General features: G+C 40.6%; 1 protein-coding gene across 1 annotated transcript in view; it reads right to left on the bottom strand.

Moving 5' to 3' along the window:
- TAFA4 (TAFA chemokine like family member 4) overlaps positions 1–27,662 on the bottom strand; it is a 40,173-nt gene extending 12,511 nt beyond the window's left edge. Inside the window, exons 1-2 of the mRNA XM_053989504.1 lie at positions 27,583–27,662; positions 24,498–24,613 (exon numbers count right to left, since the gene is read on the bottom strand). Coding sequence (XP_053845479.1) covers positions 24,498–24,613; positions 27,583–27,662 — 196 coding nt within the window. The remainder of the gene's footprint in view (positions 1–24,497; positions 24,614–27,582) is intronic.
- Between the last annotated feature and the right edge of the window lie 239 nt (positions 27,663–27,901).

Genomic DNA, 27,901 nt, shown 5'->3' with positions numbered 1-27,901 from the left:
TTAATTATTTTCAAAGTTTGTCTCATTTTATATCAGGTTTTATACAGCTGTAATGATTACCTTGGGTTTATCTGATGGAATAGACAAGGAAAGCATCACAGCAGTCCAAATATAAGATCCAGCTGCCAGTTAAGCAATAGCAGGTCATAAAACTAAATGGAACAAATGCATTTTTAAGTCTGAGTGGCATGAGGACTTCCAAGTGGTTTCAGCATGTACAGACTCTATCCAACCTGGCTGAACAGTTAATTGAAGTTGGTTTAACTGCTAGATCCAGAAGTGCAAAGCATAAGTGAGGTTTCCAGAATGTCAACAGACATTTTTTTTTAGTCAGCACTGTTGAAACATGGGGGGTTTTCTTACACAAAAACAAAACCCTCACTGCAGACTGCCCACCACTTCTTGCTGCAGTGTAACAGACACACAGTAAAATATAATCACAATGAAATAAAGTGAGAACCAACCTGGTAACTGCTTCCCATAGGCCCACATTTAAACTCCTGATCCTAATTTACACTGCTAGTAACAGAATAATAATTTAAAGGTCAGAATTCAGAAGTTGTCAGGGTCTGTACATTTCCTATTTTATACTGATGACTCTCTGTCAAAGCATCACCATTAATACTTCTTTTTCTTTTCAAGATTCTGCAGCTCTCTTGAGCCTCTCAACTTTCACTTTTTAATCTCCTTTACCTAAGAATAAAGGTGCAAGACTAAAATTTTAACATTCCAAATGCAGGCTGTAACCCAAGAAAATCCCAGAAGGGTGCAGTTCAAAGAGCCAAATGTGGAGATCTCTGCTCAGTACCTGGGCTTGCACAAGTGGGTGCTGCCACAACACACAAACTGTGCTGATCTCTCACCTAATTTCCTTCATGCCATTTATATTATTAACCCTATTATTTTATGCAGAAAAAAAGTTGATTTTGAAGTCAGTGTACAGCTAGTTCTACATAAATTTAGCTTTTTTCTTTTGGCAGCTAGCCACAATAAAGTCATTTCACCCAGGCTTAAAATGTGAATTACTACAAAAAGGCAGCTCGATTCAGTAAAGACAGAGTGTTAACAGACCCTTCTCAGAAATGAAAGAACTATCAGTTAAAACATTATTTTTTGTTCCATGCATCCCATTCCAAGCACCCAAGAATCCAGCTCTTCTTCCATTCTTATTAAAATTGACAGTCCTTCACAACAATTAGGTAGATTTTCCATTTTAACTAAGCCATTCAGCCTGAAGTGAAAAGTTCAACATTACTTTATAATGGTACAGAAGCCATCATATCCTGTAATATGTACCACAGGAACAAACTGGACAGTAGCATCAAAAGCCTCCCCAACACCATGTCACAGCTTCGACAGAAAGAGACCACAACCCTGGGAGAAAGTCCAAGAGTTTTATCCTTGAATCAAATCCAATCCTCACTGCCATCCCTCAAAGGACTAAGAGAGCTCTTGACTCTTGCAGATTATCGTATTAGAAAGAGGGTTTTGACCATGAGATGGAAATTTGCCCCCCAGTAACTGAGCACATTTCTTTTGTGATGCAGCAGATGCAATAATAGCATTTCCCCGTGCCTGTAGGAAACCAGACAGACACTGGCTTAGCTCCAGGACACTTGACAAAGCATATTTGGATTAGAAGCTCAGAGGAGTTAGAATTGAAGGGAAAGTCTCAAATTCCCATGGGCTTTTAAATGTCCCATTCTTATGTTGGCAATGAAATCTATTTGAAATAACAGTAATTAGATGTTTAAGTAGCAGGAAGACACATAGACATTTTTCTAGATGTTGGTCAGAAAAAAGCAAATCGTGCAGGTAAGTCTGAAAAGGAGATTTACTTCATTTACCACAGAAGAGAGGGATTGCTCTTTTCAGCAGGAACACTTGTCACAACTGGGCAAGTTGCAGAAACAATGTAGTGAAATTGTCCCTTGAAAGTATCCCAGCCAGCTTGTCAGATTTGACAAAGTTGCATTCTTACCAGAAAACAACAGGCTTCCTCACCTGGGGAATTTTCCCTTGGCCCTAATAAGACTATCAGCAAATGCAGAGATGAATTAGAATAGTCATTAAGGAGACAGAGCATAAACAATGAGCCACAGGAAAGGTCAGAGCAACGAGGGTGAATGAAGAAGAGCACGTGCCCTGTCACCACCGCTGCAGATGTGAAGGAAACAACCAAGGGAGAGAAGCAGATGTTCCTGTTAAAGCTGTGCAAATTTCATGGCTGCTTTCAAGGATAATGGAGCAGCCATAGGTGGCAGGAGAGGACATGTCATTACCTTCTGCAGTGCTGGTGAGGCTCCCCCAAGAGCCATTGACTTTAACAGCAATGCTCCACCATCTCCCATCTGAGAAAGTTAGAGGTGACCTGGCACAGTTGTCATTAGTTTCACTCTTTCCACAAAGATGGTACTCTAAATAAAGCAGTTGGGTTTTCCTCTTGAAGTCAGCATATGAAAAAGGGGAAACTATTACCAGGTTTCTTCTGATCATATTCTCAAAAAAAAAAAAATTTCAACCCACAGTTTATGAGGAGGTTTTCTACCCTTAAAAATTATGTTGACTTTAACTCACTGGAAAACAGTTTCTGCCAAGGTGGTTGGCTTTTCTTGATCTCAAAACACACATTGCTTTGCAACATAAATTGTCAGAATAGTAGATAGCTTTGAAAATCCATGGACATTGTGAGATTATATTCAGTGTCCTTTTGATACTTCCTTCAACTCAGTGCCTCAGCAGGGACAGGGTGGGAAGCAGCCAATGTTTGCAATAGCTGTTCCTACAGAGCAGCAGCAGCTCCATAAAGGCACATTCCTCTGCAAGAGCCCTTGCTTGAAGGTCCTGAGAAGCCAAGAAAAGGTCAGTTTAATCTGTAGTGAGTCCCAGCAGCAGGAGACAGTGAGAGCTGCATTAGTTCCACACAGCCCTGTGCAGCACACTTGCTGGATAGCCCATGGAAAAAGACTTCCCTTCCATTCACACCTGCTCAACTCCTGCTATTTTCAAAGCTTCTCAGGATGCTGTGTGGGATGGACTGCCTCCCTCACACTGTTCTGTGAGCCTTTAAATGTGAACTTCTAGCAGGCTCTGCTTTAAACATGAGCTGCTGTCCTGCCTCCTGCTGCTGGGCTCCCTCCAGTGCCCACGCCAGAGCACTCGTGTCCAGCAGCATCATCACTGCCCAGCAGGCAGCTCCCAGCAGCAGGAGCTGCCCAGAATCACATTAATCTCCCTCAGCACAATCCAAGAAAACTGCAGAAATTCTCTCTCCTATCTGGATAAGAGGGAAGGAGACAGCCAGAGAGAAAACCACAGGCACGGCAATTTTTCTTCAGTGAATTTGTACTTATCAACAGCCCTGAGAGCTCCACCTCACTGCAAACCAAGCACCTGTCTGAGGGCACTTCCCAACAGCAGCAGGCAGATCTGGCTTAGGAACAACCTTGAGGTGAAAGGCTCTGTATCTCATTACCAATCCATCAAGGCTTCCTGATCTTATGTGATTGCATCTCGTAATTATTTGCAAGCGCCTCTTTTGAGCACAAGAAATTACAAGGCTTTCTTTATAGTGACTATCCACCTTCTGAGCATGCAAACCTGAGCAGCTGAGATTAAACAATATAATTAACAGGCTGGTTTCTGCACTACCACTTACCTGGAGAGAACTCAGTTGTCAGCACAGTGATAGTGCTGGCTAGCCCACTTTAATTCTACCTTGGCAACAGAACTTTCTAGGAAAATAACTGACCCGTTTGAACTGTCATGACTTTTCTTTAATGAAATAGTCTGAGTCCTGTAATGTAAAATTGTCTACCTTTCTGCATTTAACAAAAATATGAGTTTTGCTTAACAAATATTTTAAAAATTTATTGTTAGGGAACAGGCATGGTGGTATTCAACATGACAATGCAGAAATAGAAATAGCTTTTCAGAAGTCTTTTGTTATTTCATGTGTGATTAAGTGCCTACAAGATTTCTTTTTAAATACTTCTAACAAAGTCATTTACTTTTTACTCCTGAACTACAGGTGAAATATGTAATAATTTTAATTGCAGTCTCCTACAAATTGCTTCTGAGAATGCAAAAATGGCAGTACAGAATCTAAGGTAAAATTTGCCCTTTGTTTTTGGGCAAAGGTTAAGGGAGAGACAAAAAACATGGAAGACTTAAAAGATTCTAAAATGAGTATAGAAAGCTTATTGGGTTTAAAACAAGAAAATACAGCAAAAGACACATTCCATTGTGAATCAGTGGCTGTGATAAGGCAGGATACATCTAGAATGAATATTTTAACTCATTCTGAAATCAGTGGCAGATGGCCTGAGGTTATCATAAATATGTACACTTTGGAAGTAGCCTTAGCTGAGAAGGGATCCAGCTTCAGCAACAAAACCCCAGAAGAGCTCACTTACAAACAAGAAAACAGGTTTCTCACTATTCTGTTCCAAGCACTCTATGTTCTGTGAGGCTGCAAAATGACAATTTATCTTTAATCACAATTCAAAACTACACAGCAAACCAGACCAATGAGCTGACAATAAACATGCTCATAATTGGACCTGGCCATGTATAGAGTGATCCTAACTCCAAGTTATACAAAGCACTGATTTACAAGGCTCAGCACCAGAGAGAATTAGACCTTCAGATATTAAAAACATCTGACACTTCACTTAGAGTGTCCTGCTTTTACCTGAAGAAAATTTGCCATGCAAGTTTCCTAAAAAAAAAACAGGGAAGCCCCAGAAACCACATCCATTGCCAGAACCCCCAGTTTCACATGGGGTGAGTAAATTCCCCAGGTACCAGGACAACCCCAAGGAAGGGAACATCCACATGAGAGTCCCTGAGCCAAACATTCTGCACTGGTGGTGGATGAGACAGTGGAAGAAAAGTGTGATAATCATAAAATCATCAAATCATAGATAGGCTTGGATTAGAAGGGACCTGGAAAATCAGTTCCAACCTGGCTGCCATGGACAGGGACTCCTTTCTCTAGACCAGGTTGCTCCAAACCCCATCCAATCTGGCCTTGGGCACTTCCAGGGATGGGGCAGCCACAGCTTCTTTGGGCAGCCACCCCCAGAGTCAAGAATTTCTTCCCAATATCCCATCTAAAGCTGCTCTCTTTCAGTTTGAAGCCATTCCCCCTTGTCTTGTCACTACAGGCCCTTGTAAATTAGTCTCTCTCCATCTCTCTCTTAGCCCCCTTCAGTCCTCACAAGGATTTCTCTGCTGTCTCTCCACAGAGCCCACAGTACAGTGTTCTGGTGGAGCCAGCTGGCAAATGATTTCCAGAAAAGAGTTTTAAAGTATGTCTTCCAAACTGACTGCAGCAGTGGGGTACCTGAAGGCCTGAACCACTGAATTTAGTATAAATTTCACTCCTTACATAAGTTTTAGGTATAATTAACTTAAATATCAAGTACCTGAAATATCAATAGTAAAATCTCAGACCACCAACACCCTCCTTTAGTTAAAAGGCTGCCCTTTTTCACTCCTCTTGAAACCTATTGAGCCTGTGAGCCTGGGTGGATTTGTTCCCAGTGTGCCCTGGCTTCGCATTTATTCTTTCACACAGACAAGGCACTGAGAGCACTGAATTGCCACCTGTGGGTATCTTTTACAAGCAACTGAACAGCAGGGTGTGTCAAAAGAAGAACTGAGCTCCCTTCCTACTGAGAACCATTCCACTTTTCAGTTTGTACTCATTAAATTGCACTAACTATTAGACATGGAATCAGGCAACAAACCTGACATCTATTTGCAATGGTCTAGGGAAAAAACAGCATTATTTCTCCTTCAGGAATGCATTTTGCTCTCTAAGATTAAAAGGTGAAGTCTTTTGAAAATCATAATTCATTTCCCCTTTTATTTCTTTAAAATCATTGACATTTCATCAGGAACTTCAGTAATATATTGTTATTCAAAAAGCACTGAAGTTGGGTAAGAGAGAATAGATTTCTATTTCTTCTAACACTCCTGTCAGTTCAAACCAGAAGGATTTTTTTTTTTTTTGGGTTAACTTTTTACATGTCCATCAAATTTCAGAAAAAATTCCAGTCAGTAGAGAAGAAAAATCTGTTAATCTAGACACCATTAAACCTGAAAATACTGCAAATGAAGAAATGGACATATTTGTGCATTAAACACCTTGTCAAAATTGGGACTACCCTCTTTAAAAGAGTTTCTCACCTCATACTTCTCCTTCCTAGCATTATGAGAGCAGAGCTGTGACTGATCATGATTCACAGCTTAAAGCACAGGTGAGTTTCACATGGGAGGTGGATGGAAATTACCAGGATGAATAGATTCTGAGTTAGAGATCCAGTATGCTGCCTGTCCAACACACTTTGTTAGCTTCTGAGTGATTTTAAGCATCTGTATAGGGGTGGATTATTCGGTAGTTCATGTTTTATGGCACACAGACCACTTATGGGGAGTCTGTTAGAAGTGGAAAAGAGCTTTGTTTGCAGGATTCTGTAAATGGTTTGCTCAGACACCTTCACACTGGAAGGTGCTGCTTTCATGGGGGCTGAGCAAGGACCCTTTCCTCTCAGCTGACACCTCAGAGCACACAGCAACATGGAAAGTGATGAATTAAAGTACTGAGAGACAATCCTGGAGCAGGGAGTGACCATTTCTAGCTAGAGGCAGAGAGAAAATACAGGATCTGTTGCTTTCAGTAAGCAGTCAGACCTGGGTGTAAAGGTAAATGCAACGTGGTTTGTGTCTTGTCTTCAGAAGTACTGAACCAAGACAGGCAATTAGCCAAAATGAGAATGGACTCAGTGAAACAATTTGTTATTTGTTTATTATTCACTAACATCTGATAGAGACTCCACAGAAACAAAATCCCTTCCTGGAGGTCTTTGCCTTGCTTAGAACTCATTACCCCAGAGACTGGAGATATCACTGATGCTATTTTAATCCACTAAGCTGCTGTTGCTTAGCTATGTGGCAATTCTTATAAAACTCTGCTCTGCACAAAGCAAAACCTTCTCTCTCCTGGCAAGAAGTCCTTGAACTTGAAGGTTTGAATCTGTAGCAAGTCAGACTGTGGCAAAATGACTAGTCATAATAGCAGTGCAGGATAATGCCTTACATTTCCAAATTTTAGGTTTTGCTGTACTGTATTAGTGCACATCCAGCAGCTCTTGTCACCAATAATTACTATCCCACAGCAACTACACTAAAGTACCCACCAATTAACTAATTTCATTTTGACAGTTTTAGAAGCAGAAGAGGAGAAATATTGATGTCTCCGAAGCACAGTCAGCAGCTGACACACATCTTCTTTCTATCCAAAGGAGCTGCTGTCAAATGAATTGCTTAAAAAGGTATTTGAGGTGATTCTACAGAATACAGCAAGGATGCACTGCAGAGCCTCCTGCAAGTATTAATTCTTGGGGTGCTATTAAGATTGGTACAAATGAAAAATACTCCTTGCTGGCAAGAAATGACAACTTGAGAAAAGTAGTATTTATAGACGGCCAGTGTTTTAAAGGCTGAATGAGTTTTTAGAATAGACATTTCTTCTAAGAAATAAAGCAAATCTTGACTTTTTCAGCAATATGCACTAAATATTTAATAAGGGATCCTGGAGCTCAGGAAGGTTTAAGACACTGTGTTAGAATATTGAACTAATAAGCTCCTCCAGAAAGCCTCTAAATACGTATAGTTAAACATTACCTAGTTTATTTTAATTATTTAACACAGAGACTGAAGGAGGTTAATGTGACCCAGTGGACTTGTTTATGTTGAAAACTATTGCCTCTCCTTACTCAAAAATCTGCATGCTGAGCTGCATCAGAGCACAGAGCTACAAGGGAGCCATAAGGAATAGAGGTTTACAGCTGCCTGCTAACACCAGGATGGGAGTGTTTGCACCAGGGCTGTGCCTGCACAGAGACACAGCCCATAAACAAAGTCAGGCCCATTAATTTTATTTACATCACTTGGAAAACTAATATACTTAAGTTAGAGGTATAGCTGAGAACACCCTGGATGATGGGGGATATTGCTCATTTCCAAAATTCAGTTTTAGAAATATAAAAATCCCCATAATTTACTCTCCAGTTCACAAATCCTGATAGCTAGTGGTCTTTTCTTCAGACTATGGATGATACTTCACCTGTATCTTCAGCCTGGTCATCCAGCTACAACAGGAGAGAAAGCTGCCTTCACTAAGCCACAGAAAACAAAAAAATAACTCAAACCACCCTAGAAAATTCAAGTGATAGAGGATAGGTACTAAGTAGTATGGAGAGAAAGCCAGCTTTGCATACAAAAATGAGATGAGGGAAAGTCAACTATCCATGGCCCCCACCAGGGAAGGGGGGAATAATCCAGTTTTAAGAAATGCCAGCTAAGACCAAGTGTATTCACCTGGATACCTCTTCTATAGGAAGACTAAAAGCTAGTCTTGCATAAGTAAAAGGCCTGAATTTCATTTTAACTGGGTGTCTTCTTTATCAAAAGAAATCTTGTTCAACATTTGTTTTCATTTGTCCTTGGGAATGCCAGCACAAGCTGAGGCTTATGTTCCTTCTTGCACATGAAATGCAGAATCATCCATCCCCTGCACAGCATAAGTGCCAATGAACAACATGGCTTAGCTCTGCAATGTCTCTGCTTCAGAGAAATGCTCAGAGCCATCATTGTGATTCTATAAACTGGTATTTTTAAATAAAGGTTGTTGAAGACTAAGGAGAAAAGTGACTGAGAGCAGAAGACAGTGGATCCTTAGAGGATCAGCTGGCAGAAGGAAGGCATTGGAGTTGACTGTGCTAATGGAGTCACACGCATGTATTCTCAGAAGAGAACATAAAATGAAAATTTTGCATATGTGTTTCCTAGAAACAAAGAATCCTCTGTGCTAGAGCAATCCTATCAGCAGATCCAGGCACAAAGCTCTGTGCTGCTCTACCTTTGGAGATCTACTGGCAGAATCCTGCCCAAAAGGATGGCAACCCCTCTTTCAGCTTCACAAGAGACCTGCTCCTCCACCTCCACCCTTTCTGACCACCAGCACCCTCCTGGAGGTTATAACCATGACTGTGTTTTGTTTCTAATTCATTGTTCTGCTTGAGTGAAAGGTGTGGTATTTTTCAACCTTCACAATTCCACAGCTATTCAGTTTCCAGTATTTAAATAAGTTGGGGATTGTGCTTTGGAGCTTTGCCCTCTAGAAAAACAAAACTTCATGAAAATTACTGATCTCACAGTAAAAACAGCCTGGTTTTCAAACAAAGCCGAGGTAAAACAATGCAAAATCTCCAAGTAACATCAAAATCATCTTCAATCGCCTAAAAATCTCAGTACTGGGGAAACCAATGGGGCAGAAACTCATCCACACAAAAAGAATATAATAATTAGTGATTCAAATGTTTTATCTGAGAGTGAGCCCAGGGGGTACCAGAGTCTTTTTTAACCCCTGTCCTGAATAAAAATAGCACGCTTAAGTCTTAATTTTGTTGCCTTATTTTTCCTTTTCTGCAGGAATTTCATTAGTACTTTCCTTTAAAGCTCTCCCAAAACTCAGTTATGTGCCTGGAGAGATTTTAAAGGAAAAGTTCTTACTCATTTGGCATCTCCCTCCAGCTCTAATTACAAGGTACAGATTAAAAATACAAATTAGTTCTATCATTGCATCCTTGGCCTTTTGGGAAAAAAAAAAAAAAAAAAGGGAAAAACCCCAAAAACACACACAACAAAAGCATAAGCAAAACTCCAAGGGAAAAAAAAAAACAGTGAACCATCCAACCTAAGGTAAAATGTTAAAGTCAAGCAGCTTGTACTGGAAGAGAGGGGAAGAAAAGATGAAGTCCAATTTTAAAAAAATTTCAGTGCAAAGCTCACATGCCTGTGGCAGTCTTGCTTGAGTACAAAGTTGTGCAGCATGCAGGTGACATAATTAGGTCACTGGGGGCAAGGCTTCTTAGAACTATTATATAAAGAAATCCATAAAAGTTCTCAAATTACACACCTTCAGGTTTCAAGAAGGTTTAAAACAGCAACTCTGCAAGCAACCTGGTATAAGTCCTTCCTGGCAGTACAAAGCATTGCAGTTATATGATCTGGCTAACTAGTTGCTTTCCATCATTATTCTATTCTCAGCTTGCAGTTATTTATGGGATCCTGCTAAATATATTTTATATATTTATATATATATATATATATATATAAATATATATATATAAATATATATATATATTTTATATATTTTAAATATATTTTATAATTTGTCACTGAACACAAAACAACATTAAAGAAATTAAAGGTGAGCTACTATTGGTGTTTCCCTGTCATTTGAGGATGAGGAATGACATTGTTCATGTAACAAATGTGAGTAATAAGAGACTTTTCAGGTGGGATTTTCAGAAGAGTCTTAAGGGAACACTGAAAACAATGACCTTTCCTGTTCAGCATTTGCTGATGATATCTAATGCATGATATCTCAAAGGGATGGTATCTAATAATCAGAATCTAGTGGAACAGAAACCAACAGAAACCTGAGAACAGCACAGGCAGTGCTGGGAGGGATGGACCCCAGTGTTTGGGTCACAGTCTGCACTGGCACAACCTCTGCTGGCCCAGCACTCTCAAAAATTATTAGGGAGTCAGTGACAGGTGGAGGCACTGTAAAATATCATCTCTCCTGCTCCTTTAGAACTTTCAGTTCTTCAGGGCTAAGAAGTGTTTGAAATTCAAGGTGAGCACATGGTTCCTCTTTAGGAAAGCTTTGTGAAATACAGAGCCTCACTAAACTCAGCAAACCACAGAAATCTCCTGATCTCTGCAGTAGTCCCAGCTCCATTTACTTTGAGGTATTTCATAATTAATTCAGAACATGCTGGACTGTTGGATTGACAAATATCATAATAAGAGCAAATTGAAATGCAACGAACTAAAGAGAAGAAATCACATTCTTATCATCTGCAGCCAATCCCAACACTTGGAACAAGACACTCACATCAGGATGAACTTAACTGCAGCCTGTCTATACCACTGTCACAAGTGCATAAATCATCTCTTGATTAAACTGTATCATTTCATAATGAATGTACAGGACAAAATCCCTGTGCACTTCTAAGATGTGCCCTTAAAACTTCCAAAGTTCCCTAAAACTCTCCAGTTTCATATGGATTATTTTATGTGTCTGCCAGCTAGAGCTGTTCTGTCCTCTCCATGGATATTCCATCTTCTGTCACCTGGAGCATGCACAGCACTCTCCCACAGGGCCAGGCACAGACCTAGATTAATAATGCTAATGAAATATCTTCCCTAGATGGCACAATTAACCTAAACTAAGGTATCTCTTTATTTTTAAAAAATTCTCCTTTAAAGCAATTTTTCCTTTCGGCTTTTAAGCCAACCAGATAAATCCAACAGCTGGGAGAGTCATGTAAATCAAACAGCCCCAATAGTGCAGCATCAGATAATGCATTCAGGCAGTGCTGGTGTTGATAAGTTTGAAACAGTTTTGTGTCACTGTATCTGCAAGCAAGTTCAGAAGGAGGTGAACAAGTTGCCAAAATCTTGTTTCATTCGAAGATGAAGGGCTATAAAAGAGGTCATGTCTGTACCAGCTCCAAGCTTGCATTTTTTTTTCCAAATAGCAATTTTCCTCACTTCATTGTCTCCATATTCTTGCCTAAAACCATCATAAAGACCTGTGGCTGGGATTAAGTCTCTTCTACATATCCAAAAGGAAATACCGTGGATTTACTGTTAATAATTCAGCATTTATAGCACTGCTGTTCTAGGGAAATAGTCTGTTCTGATCTCATATTTCCTGCTTGCAACAAACAGCACTATCTTTATTGCAACCACTTAATGTCATATTCACACCCTAGTAAACACAAGCATTTTCTCTTAAACTTAGAACCACCTCCAAAGGAAGCAGGTGTGATCTAAAATAGAGATTTGTACAATCAACGGTCTCTCTTCAACATGAGAAAGTCCCACAAAAATTAAAATTCAAATGATAGTAATATTTTGGGTATCTAGGTAGAACCTGAACTGCAGTCAACAAAACAAAGCTTTTTCGTTTTTAACATCTGGTCTCCTGAAACTAAATGTTGAGAGTCAATGCATTTCTTTAAATTGTTCTTGGCTCATTAGTAAATACTGTAGCTGACAGCAAGATATTTCTCTCACAGTACAGAGTCCACACATGAATAGCTAAAAAATGCAGCAGTGACACTGAGGTGAACTGCCCACACTTTCATCCTAATAGATTGTTAGCCTTGGAGCTGAGTTGGATCTCATTTAAATACTAGCACACACATAAAATATTGCAGGTCCGAGCACTCAGCATAAAATTGTGACATCTGGTTATTAAACATTTAGTTATTATGTACCTTTATAACATAAATGCTAAACATCTTGACGCTATATGAGATGTTGTTACACATTTTAAGAAACATAATTTACATTTTAAATAGACTCTGAAATTCGGATACTGCTGCTAACATGAGGATACTAACATGAGGAGTGTAGGGCTGCTTAAGGTCAAACCTAATTACAAAGCCTGCTAAGATGAGGATCATTTTTTAAGCAGTGCGAAATTAAATTATTTGTCAGCGCTATCAGGCAGTAAATACCTGCCTGTTTTAATTGCTGTTTATACAGCCTAATAAAACTTGGAAAGGAAACACTCAGGCTTAATTTCATTTCCCTTCCCAAGTCCAGATCTGCCTGAGAAGCAGCGGGCTGGGCTGGTCCTGGCTGCAGTGTGACCACACCAGGGACACGTCCCCTTCTCGCTGCCTGACCTGGCCCCTGCTCTTGGAAAATCTGGAACAGCAGCACACGGGCTTGGACACTGAGCAAACTGAAGACCGAGCTGTGCCTCTCCTGGACACACAGAGGCAAATAAAAGATTAAGTAGGGAGAAAATCCCGTGGAAATCTGGGAGAATACGTTCCAAGTGGGAGCGTGGCACTGCTCAGCCAGACCCTGTGGCTGTCGCGCTGCTGCCATCCAGCGGGGCTCAGCACAGGGACCGAGCAGAGGATGGAGAACGAGCCACGGGCACAGGGATGCTCCTTCTGCACCTCGTGGCAATGCCCAGCAAGGCTAAGGTTTGCAGGGAAAGTAAAATAAAGCAGGCGTGAAGAAGAAGCCTTTGTAAGAGTCTGCTCCTTCTGCATGAGGACAAAAGAGGCGCCTCCTGCCTGGACTTGCTCCTGGTGCTGCCTGAGAAATCACTCCATGGACTCGATCCACTTCGACCCTGCAGCTCTTCAGCTGGTTTAAGATGCTGGAGCTGAGAGAGGACTGATGACTCAGCTTTGTAACATGCAGGATCTTATCTATCTTACACCAGCACAAATCCCAAGTCTTCAGATCTAGAATTTCATTGCGTTTAAAATGGAGGTTCAGCACATACCTTGTATAAACTCTCTTGAAAAATCCTACTGGCTGTTAATCTGCTGCGATAGGTATCTAAATATCTTGTTAAATCTAACTTTAAAAGCCTGTATCTGCCTTGTTTCAGTACTTGGGAGCTCAGAATACATGTAGAGCAAAATGAGACTTTGATATTCTGCTATCTACTTATCATCTCCTCAAAGATAACAGACAGGCTAAGAATTTGTAAATGATAGCATAACATTTTCATTATCAACATCATTACTTGTGGATGATGAAGCAAAGACAGTGACAAGAATTGAAAGCCAACCCAAATTGTTAGGGTACCGTCTACAGAGCAATTTATGAAGAAGATAAATTTCTGATGCGAATAGGATGCTACAACAAGACATCAATGGCACAAACTCCTCTAAATCAAGGAGAATGGGAAGGAAGTAGGGGGAAAGTTGGCTGACTTGGGACCAGGAAAGAGGAAAAGACAAAGCTTTCCTCAGCAGTTTAGCTGCACAATCAGTGCTCTGCTCTGTGAGACTCTGAGATGCTGCTGAGAGAAACAAGTGTCAGTCTCTGTATTTTTCATACCTTCATATTTCCTGTCAAATTGCTACAAGAAACATAAAGTGATCATTTGTCCACTTTTAATTTAACTCCTCTTTAAATCCCATTACACAGAATTCTCCCAAAGAGCAGCAGTGGTGTAGCAGTCAACAAAGAAGGGGATGATGCTTTATTTTTGGTGTATGGGGGGAAACAGGTGAACTGTGACTGATAAACACTTAGCAGTACCTGATATTCTACTACACCACTGGCAGAATGGGAGAATCATAATCCACATTTCATCTGGTTTGATTATCTTGGGGAGTTTTGTAACAGTTTGAAAGCCTGACATGTTGTCCTCCCTGTACAGTCAACCTCCCAGAAAAGCAGGGGCACATCCAGAACTTCTCCACTCTCCAGAAAGTCCTGAATGCTACAAAAATCACTCTACTGGAGTCACAGGCAAAAGCCAGGGCTGCCCTGTGATTACAGGCTGTACATTGCACCAGGCTCCAAGTCAGCTTTTACAGAGAATCTGCAAGGGTATCTGCTTTGATTTGCTGACATATGTTCAGTTCAGCTCTGTCTGAGCGAGACACCCAGCCCAGGGCACTCCCAGTAAATAACTTCAGGAGGACTCATTTGGGATAGTTGTGTTCTGGCAATAAAGAGATATCCTTGATTTGCCTTTATACCAAAACACAATAAATCCATTTACCTGTTTAAAAAGTTAACTGGGGCATTAAAGCCCTGGTAATTCACACATCCCTATAAACAAGACTTGCACAGCACCTAACATGAAGAATAAACTCAGCTTTGCATATTTCTACCATGTTACTTCTCAAATGCATTTTAAACTTTAGCACTTGTTTGGATACAGGACCACAGACTTAACTGAAAATGTACTATTTATTATTTGATTCTACCCAAGAGGTCATGTAATCATTAGTGCAGACCTATTTATCTGCATCTCATCTCATCATTCAGAAATTTAAATGTGATTTTTCAATTTCAATTGGCCTATCAAGTGCACAATGACATCATGAGATCCTGTCTCCACTGAAAGGGATTTCTGCCTTTCTTCTTCCTGGAAGACTCACATCCTGTTCACTCTATCATGCAGGCCATTCACAAAGCAGACAGCTTAAGTCATCAAATTTATGCAAAAAAAAGACTAAGTAACTCTCATTGCCCCAGAGAGCACTTTGCAATTAGATTTTTACACACAGTCCTACTGAAGCATAGTGTTTATCCTTGTGATTTTCATACCAATTCCTTTTTGTATTCAGAATTATTTTGTTTAATGCTTTATTTACAGTGTGTTATAACATCATTGACCCCTTCTCTGCTGGAGGCCAGTACATGCTGCCCCTCAGCTCCAGGAACCTTGGTGTCACCTGTGCTTCACTCTGCATGAAACGAGGGTCAGCCAATGGGTACACAAGGCCTGTGTCCTTTACCTCTCACCTCACTCACCTGAGACACAAGGACCCCATTTCTTCTCTCCCCATCCCCCACAGCCAAGTAGCAAACCAGTCTCTAATCACCATGCTAATATAAGAGCAGTGGCAATTAGCAATATCCTCTCAGTACAACCATCTGCTGAGGCTGCCACAAAGCAGACATCTTTCCTCTGCTCGTCCCCTGACTGAATTCATCATTGCACAACAGGCAGTTTTCCCTTGGTCAGGGAGTGACCCTGCTGATAATATTTGTCATCTAACAGATCTCAGACTGAAAGGTCACGTCATATTTCACCAAAAAAATATAGTAAGCAAAACCTAGTAAATAAGAATAAATGTCCTTTCTTTGCAGCGCCTTTTGACCAACTCAGCTAATAGACTCTGGAGTGAGAAATACTGGAAATAAGTTTGGGAAGGAGCTCTCCAGTCACCTGCCAGCTCTGACAGGTGGTACCTGTGCTGGCCAGCACAGAGCAGTGATGGTATTTAAGTGTGTTGTTCACATAAATCACAGCCCAGCCACCAAGTCCCAGGCAGGATAATCTAAACCTGACCCCTGGCTCAGTTCTGCACCTGAGACCCATTGGCTCCCAAGACATGGAAGTGTTCACCATGCACACAAGTGTTTCATCCCCCATCTCTTAAATGAGAATAATCACACTTCCTTTGTAAAGCAGGTCATGTTGCTGACAAACACCTTATATGGCTTTGATTTGGCTGCCAGAGAAGAGATCACTGTTTATTTAGGCTGCAGAATTTGGGGCAAGGACCCTTCTGGGTTTTGGAGAGAAAACAGAAAAAATGCTGAATCACCTTTATTCCCTGAATAACTGGTCTTTCTGCAGCCATAGTTCTTTTTAATGCTGCTTTGATGCTGTTCTGGCTACAGCCAGAAGAAAAATGGAAATGATTTTGCAAAAAACCCTACTCAGGTTTTGGGTTTGATCCAGAATTCAGTCAATCCAAATCCCTTGACACCAGGGAAGGGTCAGGAAAATTCTTTCAAGTCATTGCTGGATTAGATTTGTTGCCCCAGAAGAGGACATGTTTTCAGAGTAAACTCTTTTTTCTCTCTAGCTTGGCACAAAATACCATGTGATGCAGCCTGATAAAAGGATGCTTCATTACATTAGCATTGCAGAGTTATTTGTCAGTTGCACACTAATTATCTTGGCTCCTCATTTGGGGACTGTGGCATCCCTTGCAGTAAATTGCATTTTGCTGAGGGCAGCAATTTTACTCAATTTCTAAAGAATGTCAACACAAAGTTGTGGGGTCTTTTGTATTTCCAAATAAAATAGTAAAAATAGTGTGTGGTGAGGGGAGAAAAATAGCCCATCTGTCATAGTATTTCTGAATGAAATATCAAACTATTGCTTTTTTTCTATATAATTCAAACAACATTGAACATAGGTCTGATAATAAAACTCATTATATTGTCTTCATATTTCTGAAACCTTGGAAGAGGAACAAAGGCTGAAAAATTAACTCTATGCAAATAAATTATTAAACTCTTTTGTCAGCAGCCATTCCTAAAAACAGACAACAGAATTGGACACCCAACCAAGCAAGTGATAATCCTTGCAGAGCAATCAGACTTTTTTTAAACAATATGCATTTAGAAACACAGAAAATAAAATTATCAGCTACATTTTTTTCCTCAGTGACACAACACTACTAACTCTAATAGAGTGCATGTAGAGAACAGCAAGGACCTCTTTCTCCATTCAAACTCTTTTAGATGAGAAATTCCAGTTGACTCAGTTTTGGTTGGGTTGGTTTGTTTGTTTTTTTGTTGTTGTTTTTGGTTTGCTTTATTTTTTCCATCTGGAAGAACACCAGCATCTGCTGAAAGGGTTCACTGGACAGAAATCATTAGCATAGCCACAATTCATGCCAGACACTCATGTTGCTGGGGAGAGTTAAGCCAGCTGACATCATATGCTCTTTTCTCAAGTTATATTCTGACTTGATTTTAATATTTTCAATCAATTATATTTTCCAAAGACAAATCTGAGAAAACTTAGTAACAAGTGTCAGTGCTGACACACAGTCTTAAGATGTCCTCTGAAAAGGGCACCTCCTCCACATGGCAAGTCAGGAGAGATTTCGTGTCCCTTTCAGAGACAATCCAGGACACCACAAACAAGGAAGGTCAGTGTCTGCTCTCTATCAGCCTTATTTCCTGTTATGAAGAAGGAAATATCCTGAGAAAAGAAAGGAAGCTGTAGAAGATGGGAGATACACAGCACAAAAGATACTTTAAGGTTTTACACCCAACCTGAAAATAAAATGAACCCAAAAGACTACTTTGGTACGTTTTGAGTTTTGCTTTACAATCACAGTTTTGTTTTTGCTATCAGGCAAAACCAGCCAACGTGATGCAGCACCCTACAAACAGCTGTTAACACACTCCAGGTCTGCTAAACACAGAGCCTGCCATTCCACCCCAGCTAATTTGTGTCTGTTTGTGCAAAAAAAGACATCAAAAGAAATCTGCCTATTCCAAAATATTCACTGCATCTTAAGATGCTACTCGAAGGAAATACAGGTATAAAACAGAACTGGTATCAGGAGGATGCAAGCAGGAAATAAAGCTAAGAGAAATCTTGCCTCATGCTTACCTGGTCATTATTTCTCAAAATAACAACATATATCAGAAGACTACTGACCATTCATGGACTGCAAGGCATATGTATGATATCCATAAGGAGAAAAAATTGGTAGAAATAAAAAAAAAGAAAGAAAGAAATAAAGGCAGGCCAATCAGTAAGCAACAGAACTGTTGATTCTAGAATTTTTCACTCATAACTTTTGGCATTTCTGGAGGTATTGTTGAAGATTGCCACCCTTGAAGATAATGAATGTCAGGTGTAGCTTCCATCTCCAGTGCGATGAGGAGAGATTACGCTGCTGAAGCCTACAAGACATCTTTAATCTCCTGCTTTAGAATCCATTGTCTGCTATCAGTTGTCACTCTCCTGAAGGAATGCAAGAATGCTGCCAAACACTGAAAAACAGCTGCAGCAAAGGGCTACCAGCAGCAATCCCGAGGTGCTCTGCCAACAAAACACTTAAATGTTAGTTAAAAAAAAAAAATCCATCTCCAGGGTCTTCCATTATTAATTAAACATCACCTGGTTTCCAAGAAGAAGTGCTTGCTCAAAGATGTCCTTGAAAGCAGGAACATCAACCCCATAAACTTTCAAGGTTAAAGTCGAGGGGCAGCTCTCCGGAGGGGAGAGCACCGTGCTTGGCACGAGATCAGAGCTGGGCACTTGGAGTCTGAGTGGATCAGGCACAGGTGGGGCATGTTGGATGCTACAGCCAAGGATGACAACAGATTTCCTGCTCTTAAATACAAGGTGAACATTTTGGACCCACCCACGGCCAGGTGTGGGCAAATGAAAGCCACCATGGAGAGTCTGCCCTAGGCAGCCTCTGAACCACCCTTCATCAGGTAGCACAGACAAAACCAGACAGTCTAAATCACCAGAAACTGCTAGCCATTTCCATGGACATTTATTCAAGCCTGTGCAGCCACCCATTTGGGATGAAAGGCCTTACAATTACACTGAAATGGAACTTTAGGTTGGGGGCAGGCTCTGCACTGGTGTCACAATTAATGGAACTGGAGGCTGTGGCAATGCAGCCCAGCCACTGAGCACAGACGTGGGGATCAATAGAAGAACAGGCCCTAAAACAGTTTCCATCCTTCAAAATGGCAGTGATTTGCCAGTGGTGAATTCTGTGAGTGACTGCTTTAAGCTTTAATAAAATCATAACTATGAAGTTTAACTTTGCTGAGACGCATCCGGAGTGGGCTGGAAACTAAATGACAGAAGAATCAAACTCCCACTTCAGTGGGGTCAGGACTTCATCTTAGGCAGGTCTTTTAATCATTTCAGAGCAAGAAACTCGATGCAAGTCCTTTTCATCTCAATCTCTTGCCTTCATCACTCTGGCATCCATCCTCCCAAGGACTCAGCACGCTGACCTCCATGGAAACCCAGAACAGAGCTTTTTGTTGCACCACTTCACTTAGTGAACACCAAGGACAAGATCTTTTCCATTCTATTTGTGGATTCACACTTATGTAACCATTTCTGTCACACACTAGCATAAGACAATCCATTTGCAATGTAATATTTTTTTTCTGTTATCCGATCTAAGTTTGGGAGAAGTAGATTTAAAAGAAAAGACACAGTGAAAAGAAAGCTTTTTAGTTAGAGTTTTGGTCAATGGAATATGAAGATTATAATTTACAGCATGTGGCAGTCATGTAAAAAAAAAAATTATGGTATCAATGTAAAATGAATAAAATAAAGACAATATTTTCACAAGCTTTCCCCTATGGCTGTAAAATAAGGTTACTTTGTTTTTTTTCACTGCAGGAAAGAGCTTGGTATCAGCCTCCTGCTTGACAGTTTGACAAACTGGGCTTGACCATTTGTATTAAATGAGACTCTCTCCTTTTTATTACAGAATTTCCACACCCCCTTTTGAAACAATGACTTTTGATACATCAGCCTGCACATTTACTAGTTTGTAATTCTCCCCTTCCCACCCCTCGGCTCCCACAAATACACAAATCTTTTCATATGCAATCACATTCCACACAGTTAAAGTGTGCATTCTTGGAAAATTACACCAGAAGCTACATTTTTCCCCTATTAAAAAAAAAAAAATATCAACACTGAACTGTTACTTACTGGTAGCATAGCTATGCATCTAATTTGAAGTCATTGTCAAAGTCTGCCATATATATCAAAAGCTCTCATTGTTATTTAAGGAAAAAAAATTTAAATGAAAATAAATATTTCTTATGCTTTTTTCTCCTCAAAAATAAGTACACCAGCAAACTTCACACAGAGAATTCTGCTCCTTTTTGTCTTAAAGGGAACCTATTTCTCAAGTGAATTGCCTTCCCTACCTTATTACTTGAAGAGATTACAGTCAGGGTTGTATATTGTAGCTACCCTATATTTAGAAGCTGGGTAATAAACCACATAAACAGCACACTGAATAAAACATTAAGACATAAAAAGAGTTAAATAGAACAAAGGGCTAAAGCTTATTGTGCAGTAACCATGTCTGACCCGTGGAAATACAAAGGACTCATAATTCTAGTTAGCAAAATGCAGAATTGGGATTTAAATCAGGAGGAAGCCAGTGCTGGAGCCCCTTCCACAGCCTTGCAGGGCCCTCTGGTGGAAACGGGAATCCATCTCATAAAAACGATGCTCCAACCCCAAAATAAAGGGAGAACAAGCAGCATGGGTTTTCCCTATTTTCTTGGAAGCAGCAATATTTCTAATATAAATTTTTCAGCTCTCCTTTAAGGAGATTAAATCCTGGAGGCTGTGTAAGTAAAGAATTTTTCCTCTGACTCCAGTGGGAACAGAATCTATCCATAAAGCCCTGAAAGTAGAGAAAAGAAGTCCTTAAAGTTGTTGAAAACTGCAGTTGATGTGGAACATTCTGCCTAAAAATTTAGACCCTTCAGCAAAGCTGGAAGCATTGCAGGTGAGCATCATCACGTAAAACAGTCTCAAAAAAGCCAGGCTGCACCAGCAATTCATGGCAGAGACTGCTCAGCTGGCTGTGCCAGCTCAGGGTCTGCAGGGCCAGCCCTCACATGAGCTGACCTGACAAAATGTCTTTTCAATGCTTCTTCATTTGTGACTTAGAGCAGTGAGGTGGAAACAAACCTTTTCTGGCACTAAATGTATGTTCTTTCATCCAGCACAGCATGGAATTGATCATTATATTGGTATTAGGTACTCAAGAGCCTGAAATACTGCCCATTTTTGAAAAAAAGTAGTAAAATTGGTGCTTATGCTTCCCTTAGTTATTGTCAGGGCAAAAGAGAAACTCTTCAGAAGGGTATTCACAGAAACAAAGTCTCATGAATATTCTCATGTTTCTTCTCCACACAGATATACAAGGAGGCTGCTAAAATAATCTGCACAAGCAGCATCTTCAGTGATCTAATGGTGATGAGAAGGAAAATTCCACCTCTGCCTTTTGCCTCTGTCAGTCAGGGCAATTGACTGTTCCAATGAAAAACAGGCTGCAGCCTCCAAGCTGGATTCAAGATCCAAACTGCTCCAAAGCAAGGCAGAATTGGCTTGCAGGATTGACCTCTCCTCTGACAGGTATTTAAGGGGATATTTGTGATTAATATTTCACAGAGCAAAACAAAGAACCAGGTCTGTCTTACACTTCATTACAGGGAAGATGCCTCCATTGTGGGAGGGATTTCTCAATGCCATTCTCTCCCACTTTTCAGGAACAGGATAGGTTTGGTCCATAAGATCCAGCCTCTGTGCCTGCCTGAATAGGGCAGACAGCTGACAAATGTAATTTTTTTTCAGGCACCATCTAGCATGACCTAGGTCAATAATTGTCTTTTCCCAGACTAGGCTCCTTTAAAATGGCAGTATTTTGAAAAGAAGAAGTTGATTCCCACTTTTCATCTTAAATTCTCTTGTCTACTCTTAGTTAATAAAGTTTCTTAGCTGTAGTGAGTACACATTTATTTAAAAGTGCTGATGATGTCAAGCCCATCACTTGAAGCACACTGATTGCCAGGAGCAGACACAACCTGTTCTTAAAAACCAGCTCCTCTCAAAGCATCCCAGGCTGGGTCCCTCATGCCTCCCAGCTCAGCAGGTACCTGTCAGGTGGCAGCTGCTGGACCTAAAGGACAAAGCCTTTGCTGAACCCAAGGCTTGGATTCATCCCTCTAATGTGCTTCAGGACATTTTACTTTGAAAAATGGGAATGCTGCCTACTGACTGCAAAAATTTTATCTCCATTGCTCCCCAAGAACATGTTAATTTGTATGAAATAAATGAGGCTAATTATTTGCTTTCCACAAAGCAGGCTCTGCTAAAAGCTCTGAATTATTTGTTTGTCTGATGAACAAGGCAGCACCTTGCTCACATAATAGATTCCATCAGAGATTTGATTATCCATTAGAAGGCAAATCTATGTGTTGTGTCAGGCAGCAAAGATAAGATGAGGCTGGGAAACACAGGCCCCTCGAGGACAGACCCCTAAAGCCTCTGTGGTGCCAAGAGTCAGATGTAGGGAGCTGGAGAATCAAAAATGGGATCACTGCTTCATCTACCACGTGGAATCAAAGTGGGATGGGGGTCACTTCAGTGTGCAAAGGAGGGAAAAATCACATTTGGGGAAGAACAGGACAGCATAGTCTAAAAAATGTACATGAAGGCTCCAGCTTCAAGGGTGTCCATTTGAAAACCAGCTCCACAGTTGGACCAAGCTATTGATGAGGAGCAGAACCTTCTTTTAGCTCATCAGAGAAATCAGAGCACACAAATGGGCTTAAAGTCAAGCAACTTGACTGTTTTTGTGGTACCTCTTTGATAGGGTGGAAAGAGTTCTTGGTGTCAATTTACGGTTTGCTCACAAGCATTCTGAAATTCTATGTAAAAAACATGGTCATGATTTACAGAATACACTGTGTTCATCATACAAACCCACAACACAAGATCACTGCTGCCTTATTGTAGGTATTTCCCTTAGGTACTCAGGCAAAGTGAATCTTGAAAGGACAAAAATAACATTTCTTCTGACAAGACCACTCCCCAAATAACAAAAGCTGCAGAAGGCTCTTTTCCAGGTTTTTCTGTAGAGCCAGCTCTGAAATGCTCTGCTATTAACTTGTGATTGTGCACAGACCCCCTTCCTCGTGGAAGGGATACAACTAATTCCCAGAACAAAGCTGCATTAGGGGTCATCCTCCACCACTGCATTCACTGGGATCACTCCCCAGGCTTTTGCCTCACAATGCAGTTACTCTCCATAAACTTGGCTGTATTTTACAGCAAACGTGAGTGCTGCACAGCCAGGGGAAGCAGAGCTGGTGATGGGGGAAGGCAAGGAGGAGGTTTTGTAGCTCTCAGAGACACAGCAGCCATGTGCAGGTCAGTCAGTCCTGCTTGCCAGTTCTGAAGATATTTTGGTGAGCTCAGGAGGAGCCTTCAGCTCCTGCCTAGACAACCACTGGAAGCAGCCAGGAAAGAGATCAATAGTTTGTCTCTTCTGGAGGATGGAGCCTCTACCAAATGCATCCTCACTTCCCAGCCCTGAGGGGAGTGGATGCCAACATTAGACCTGGACCCACAAGAGTCTGGCTCAGAGCTAAGAACACTGCATATGGATTTGAGGAGTAGCACCTGATTTAAGAACAGGGTCACATCACAGAGAGTAACACTTGCAGAAATCCCCAAGCCAGCATGAAGCTGTGTATGGTGCTGAGAACAGACCCATTGTGGGGTTTGCAGCCAGACTTTTGGCCTCTCCTGAAAAGCAGCACTGACAGGGGCTGTTCAAAGTTAAAGTGGGATCAAAGGTGGCACAGTCTTAGCACAGCTATCCCATTTTACTTAGGGCTTGCACAGATACCTTGGCATTAGCACTGGCACATCTTTTTCTGCTTTCAAGCTGATGCCTACATGATCCTACCAGTGATGTTGTTACAAAAATCCAGGCTGGAAGTCAATCCAGCTTGTTCTGAGCTTTTTCTGGCATTTATAATATGATAACACATCATGCCTGGTAGGTATTTCCCTACTACAATTGTGCATCCCCTTAAATGTCAGTTAGGAAAAGAAGGAGAGTATCAGAGGCTGATCTAAGCACAGGTCAGAATTTGTGTCAGTCAGTGAAAGAAGTGGCTAACATGAGTCTGAGGGCTTCGATTTATTGCCCACCAGAGCAAATGATACCACTGTAAAGTCAGTTGATAACAGGATTAAGAGGGTGAAGATAAAGATACATCTCAGAATGTTTTTGGATAAGGATAAAAATGACACAAACAAATGCCAAAGTCCTAGCAGTCATCAAGTCACTCCAAAAACCCCCTGGCGAGCTTCAGTACATAAATAACTAGAGAAAAGCCATAAAAACTTACAATAACTCTTTTTTTTTTTTTTTTCCTTGTTGGTGGTGTATTTTTAACCTATTGCACTGATTATAACGTGCTGTCAACAGCCTCATCAATTATCCATTGCTAGAAAGTGGGCTCTAACATGCTGCAAGTGGTATTAATTGGTCTCAGTAGCACATAATGAGTTTAAAAGCTCCTACCTGTGTGCCCCCGGGGATGGTGACTAGAGGCGGACAACAATTTACAGCAGACCATTAACACATAGACCAGAAAGAGCCAGTCAGACAGAAGCATTGATTTGGCACAGAATCTCATCCTGGAGGCAGAAAAGGAAGCAGTTGAGTGAAAGAACAATGAGAGTAGGGAATAACATAAAAACGGTGTGGGGAAGGAAAAGCTAAAAGAATAACTAATGTGGCTTATTGCAAGGCAAACACAAAATCATATTTATTACTTGGTTGAGATCAATTCTTTGTTAAGGACATGTTATAATTAGAAGCAACGTCTAGCACACATCACATTGCCCACAAACACGTGTTTATAATAACACATTATGACTGCAATACAGTTCCATGAATCTGAGATAAGGGATGGGGTTTTTTGTCTTTTATTAAGACCCACCCACATTCAAATTTAAACATACATATTTATGAGTTGTACTATTATTTTTTAACTACATCTCCCCCAGTGGCAGGAAAAAAAAAGTCATTTTTACTTAAGACTTCTCAGGACATATTTACTAAAGCTACCAACTCCCCTGTAGCCATGCACAGGACTTGGCTGGGTGTCCCAAACACACAATATTTGGGAGATTTCCTGGAGATCAGCTAATTTGCTGAGGGTAAAACACTCATGAAGCAGCACCTCAGTCAAACATGCAAGGACTCACTTCTCTGCTAGGGTGTGGGAAACTGCATTTCAGAAAACATTTGCTCTAAAGAAGGTGTTGTTACTCTTATTCATGTTATTCTTAGAACTAAGATCCCAAATCCTCCATAATTTTTCTGCAAATATCTACAATTAAATCCCTCAATAGCTTATGTTATGCCATTCATCATATAGAAAGGGAATCTAATCATCTTTTTAAACTGAGTTATGATGATTTATTGCTTGCATGATACATAAATGGGCATTATGTACTTGAACCCTTAGATACTGTGTTCCACAATTTCAGCAAATTCCGCAAGTAGGAATACATCAAATTAATTAAAGGCAATTTATAGATTTGCATAAATTGAACCAAATACTGTTTTCATGGCAGTGACATTAGTCTGCAGTTAATCAGCACACTGGGATTTGGGCAAGCCTATCATGAGTTTATTTGCACCAAAATGTCCTTTGGGAACTGCTCTTCCTCTGCAGATTCCAGTTATGAGTCTTCCAAGTATTTTCTAAAAAAGTTTATCTGTATATCTTGAAAAAAACTGAGACTACTCAGCTAATCCAATGTTCAAGTGCTGAAGAGATAAATTTAAAAAAAGATATCCCCAGCAACACATGCCTTAAACAGCCCTACTGTCACAACCAGGTGACACACTTGGATGTTGCTTAAATTTGATAAACATCTACCAATGAACAAAACCAGAGGCCATGTTTTCTCACTTAAAATTGCTCACACAATTTCCCTTTTCACACTTTGCAGAACAATATTTTTTCTCTAATTGCAAATGTTGATTAAACCCAAACAAATAAAAACTGTACTTATTAATATCAAAAGTTAAGAGACCAGAAGCCTGCTGCATGTGAATATATTTTAGCAACAAATTCTGGTTTACACCATAGAAAGAAATACAGTGGTGCAAACCCCAGCACCTTCAGCCTACAATATTTTTTAAAATTACATTAATATTGCAAAAAAAAAAAAAAAAACAGCTCACCATATCTACAGATTTCAGAGAATTAAAATTTTATGTAAAGAAGCCACACTTTAAGCACTGATTTGGCAAGAGGGTACCTTTTCTGGCTTTAACAAGATGCTCTGTTTTGACCCCAATATGTTTCGATGCTGTACACAGGAACAAACACCCTGATGGCCTTTTACAGCTGTATATGGGAGACTCCTGTGAGAGTGAAGCCCAGAAGATGAAGATATCACTGCTCCTCACCCACCCTATAAGTCCCCTCTTCTGGAGCTCTCCCAGGCTAATTCAGAGTAGCTGAACCAAAGTCACCTCTTGCATGCAGCTGAACCACATAATGTCACTGCAGCTAATGGCATTGAGTCACTGTGAAACCAGCATAAATGTCACTATTGCTGTTGGTCTAGTATTATCCTAAGAAAACTGTCTGGTAAGTTCTAAAATCAGTGTACCATTTCAGATTTTGGTCACCCAAGCCTTTCCCAGGTGACTGAACCTTTTTTTGTTGTTGTTTTTAGGAGAGAGATGAATTTAACCTTAGTTTTCTTGGCCTCTCCATGAGAAACACACAGGTTACAGCTCATGAATAGAATGTCATCATCTGCTCAGCTTCCAATCCAATCCTTCTGTTGCTCTAAATGCAAACACTCAGATCTCATCCAAGTATCAGTGGATACCCCCAGCTCTGGTGTCACTCTGATGTATCACCATGAAACCTTCCTCCAGGTTTCCTGGATTTAACCTGTGGAATTAAATACCCCAGGCATTCTGAACATGCCATTTCTGGTGGGAGTTGGTGGAAGGGGCAGGTGTGATGATGGACAGGTCCCAAATCACGCATCATGTGCTCAACAGCTGCTCTTTCAGCACTTTAGTGGACCCAGGTGTTCCCACCATTCCCAGAGCAGCAGCAAAACTGGTCCCAGTGGAAATGGTCTTGTACTAACCTATTTTCAAAAGTATTCCCCAGCTGAGTTGGACTCTTTTGAGACATTAAACAAGGAATGTGAAACCAGGGCTCAGCAGGTTTACAGGATAACCTCACCCCTGTGTAAGAGCATTCAATTCCAGGAATAAGTGTATCACTACAAAGCATCCACTCGGTCATATCCAAACTGAAAGGCTGCTAAAAGCATCCAGTACCATCCAAATGATATATCTGCAGATTTTAGTCTGCCTTGCAGGTAGACAGGACACAAGTTTTCAGCCTGCTAATGTAAAGAAATACAAGAGGATCTTTGAAAAGGCAGAGAAAAAATGAAATTTGGCAGACAGATGCAGCAAGGGGTGCCGAGCCCTTCAGCGCCAGTGAGCTGCTGCTTTCAGAAATGTCAAGCCTTCATTCTCTATTGGATTCAAGTGGATATTGTTGCTAACCAGAACAGAGAATCTTCAGTGTCATTTGAAAGATAAAAAGTGCTCTTACCTTGGGGACTTTGCAAGAATTTTGCTCCAGTCAAACACAATTATTTCAGTGTGTTTTTCATAGTTATTCCAGATTCCCATTTGCAGCAGCAAATAAGCCTTTCTGCATCTCAGAATTTTTCCTTCACTTCGGGGACCTAGAAAGAAAGCCACATTACACTGCAATTAACGTCTGCAAAGGTGCTGTAAAATACATCTTTGTTACCAAAATCTTAGTTTCACAGTGCCATCTACAGTGCAATCCGGGGCAAAAGGCAGCAGTTGTATTTCTCTTTTCTCTCTGAGAGCACAGAGAAGCTGTGGTGAGGCAACCCTGAAGT

The sequence above is a fragment of the Vidua macroura genome, chromosome 13, assembly GCF_024509145.1.
Source record: "Vidua macroura isolate BioBank_ID:100142 chromosome 13, ASM2450914v1, whole genome shotgun sequence".
Classification (NCBI taxonomy): Eukaryota; Metazoa; Chordata; class Aves; order Passeriformes; family Viduidae; genus Vidua; species Vidua macroura.
The sequence above is the reverse complement of the archived record's forward strand: the minus strand, read 5'-3'. Positions and strand labels throughout refer to the sequence as shown.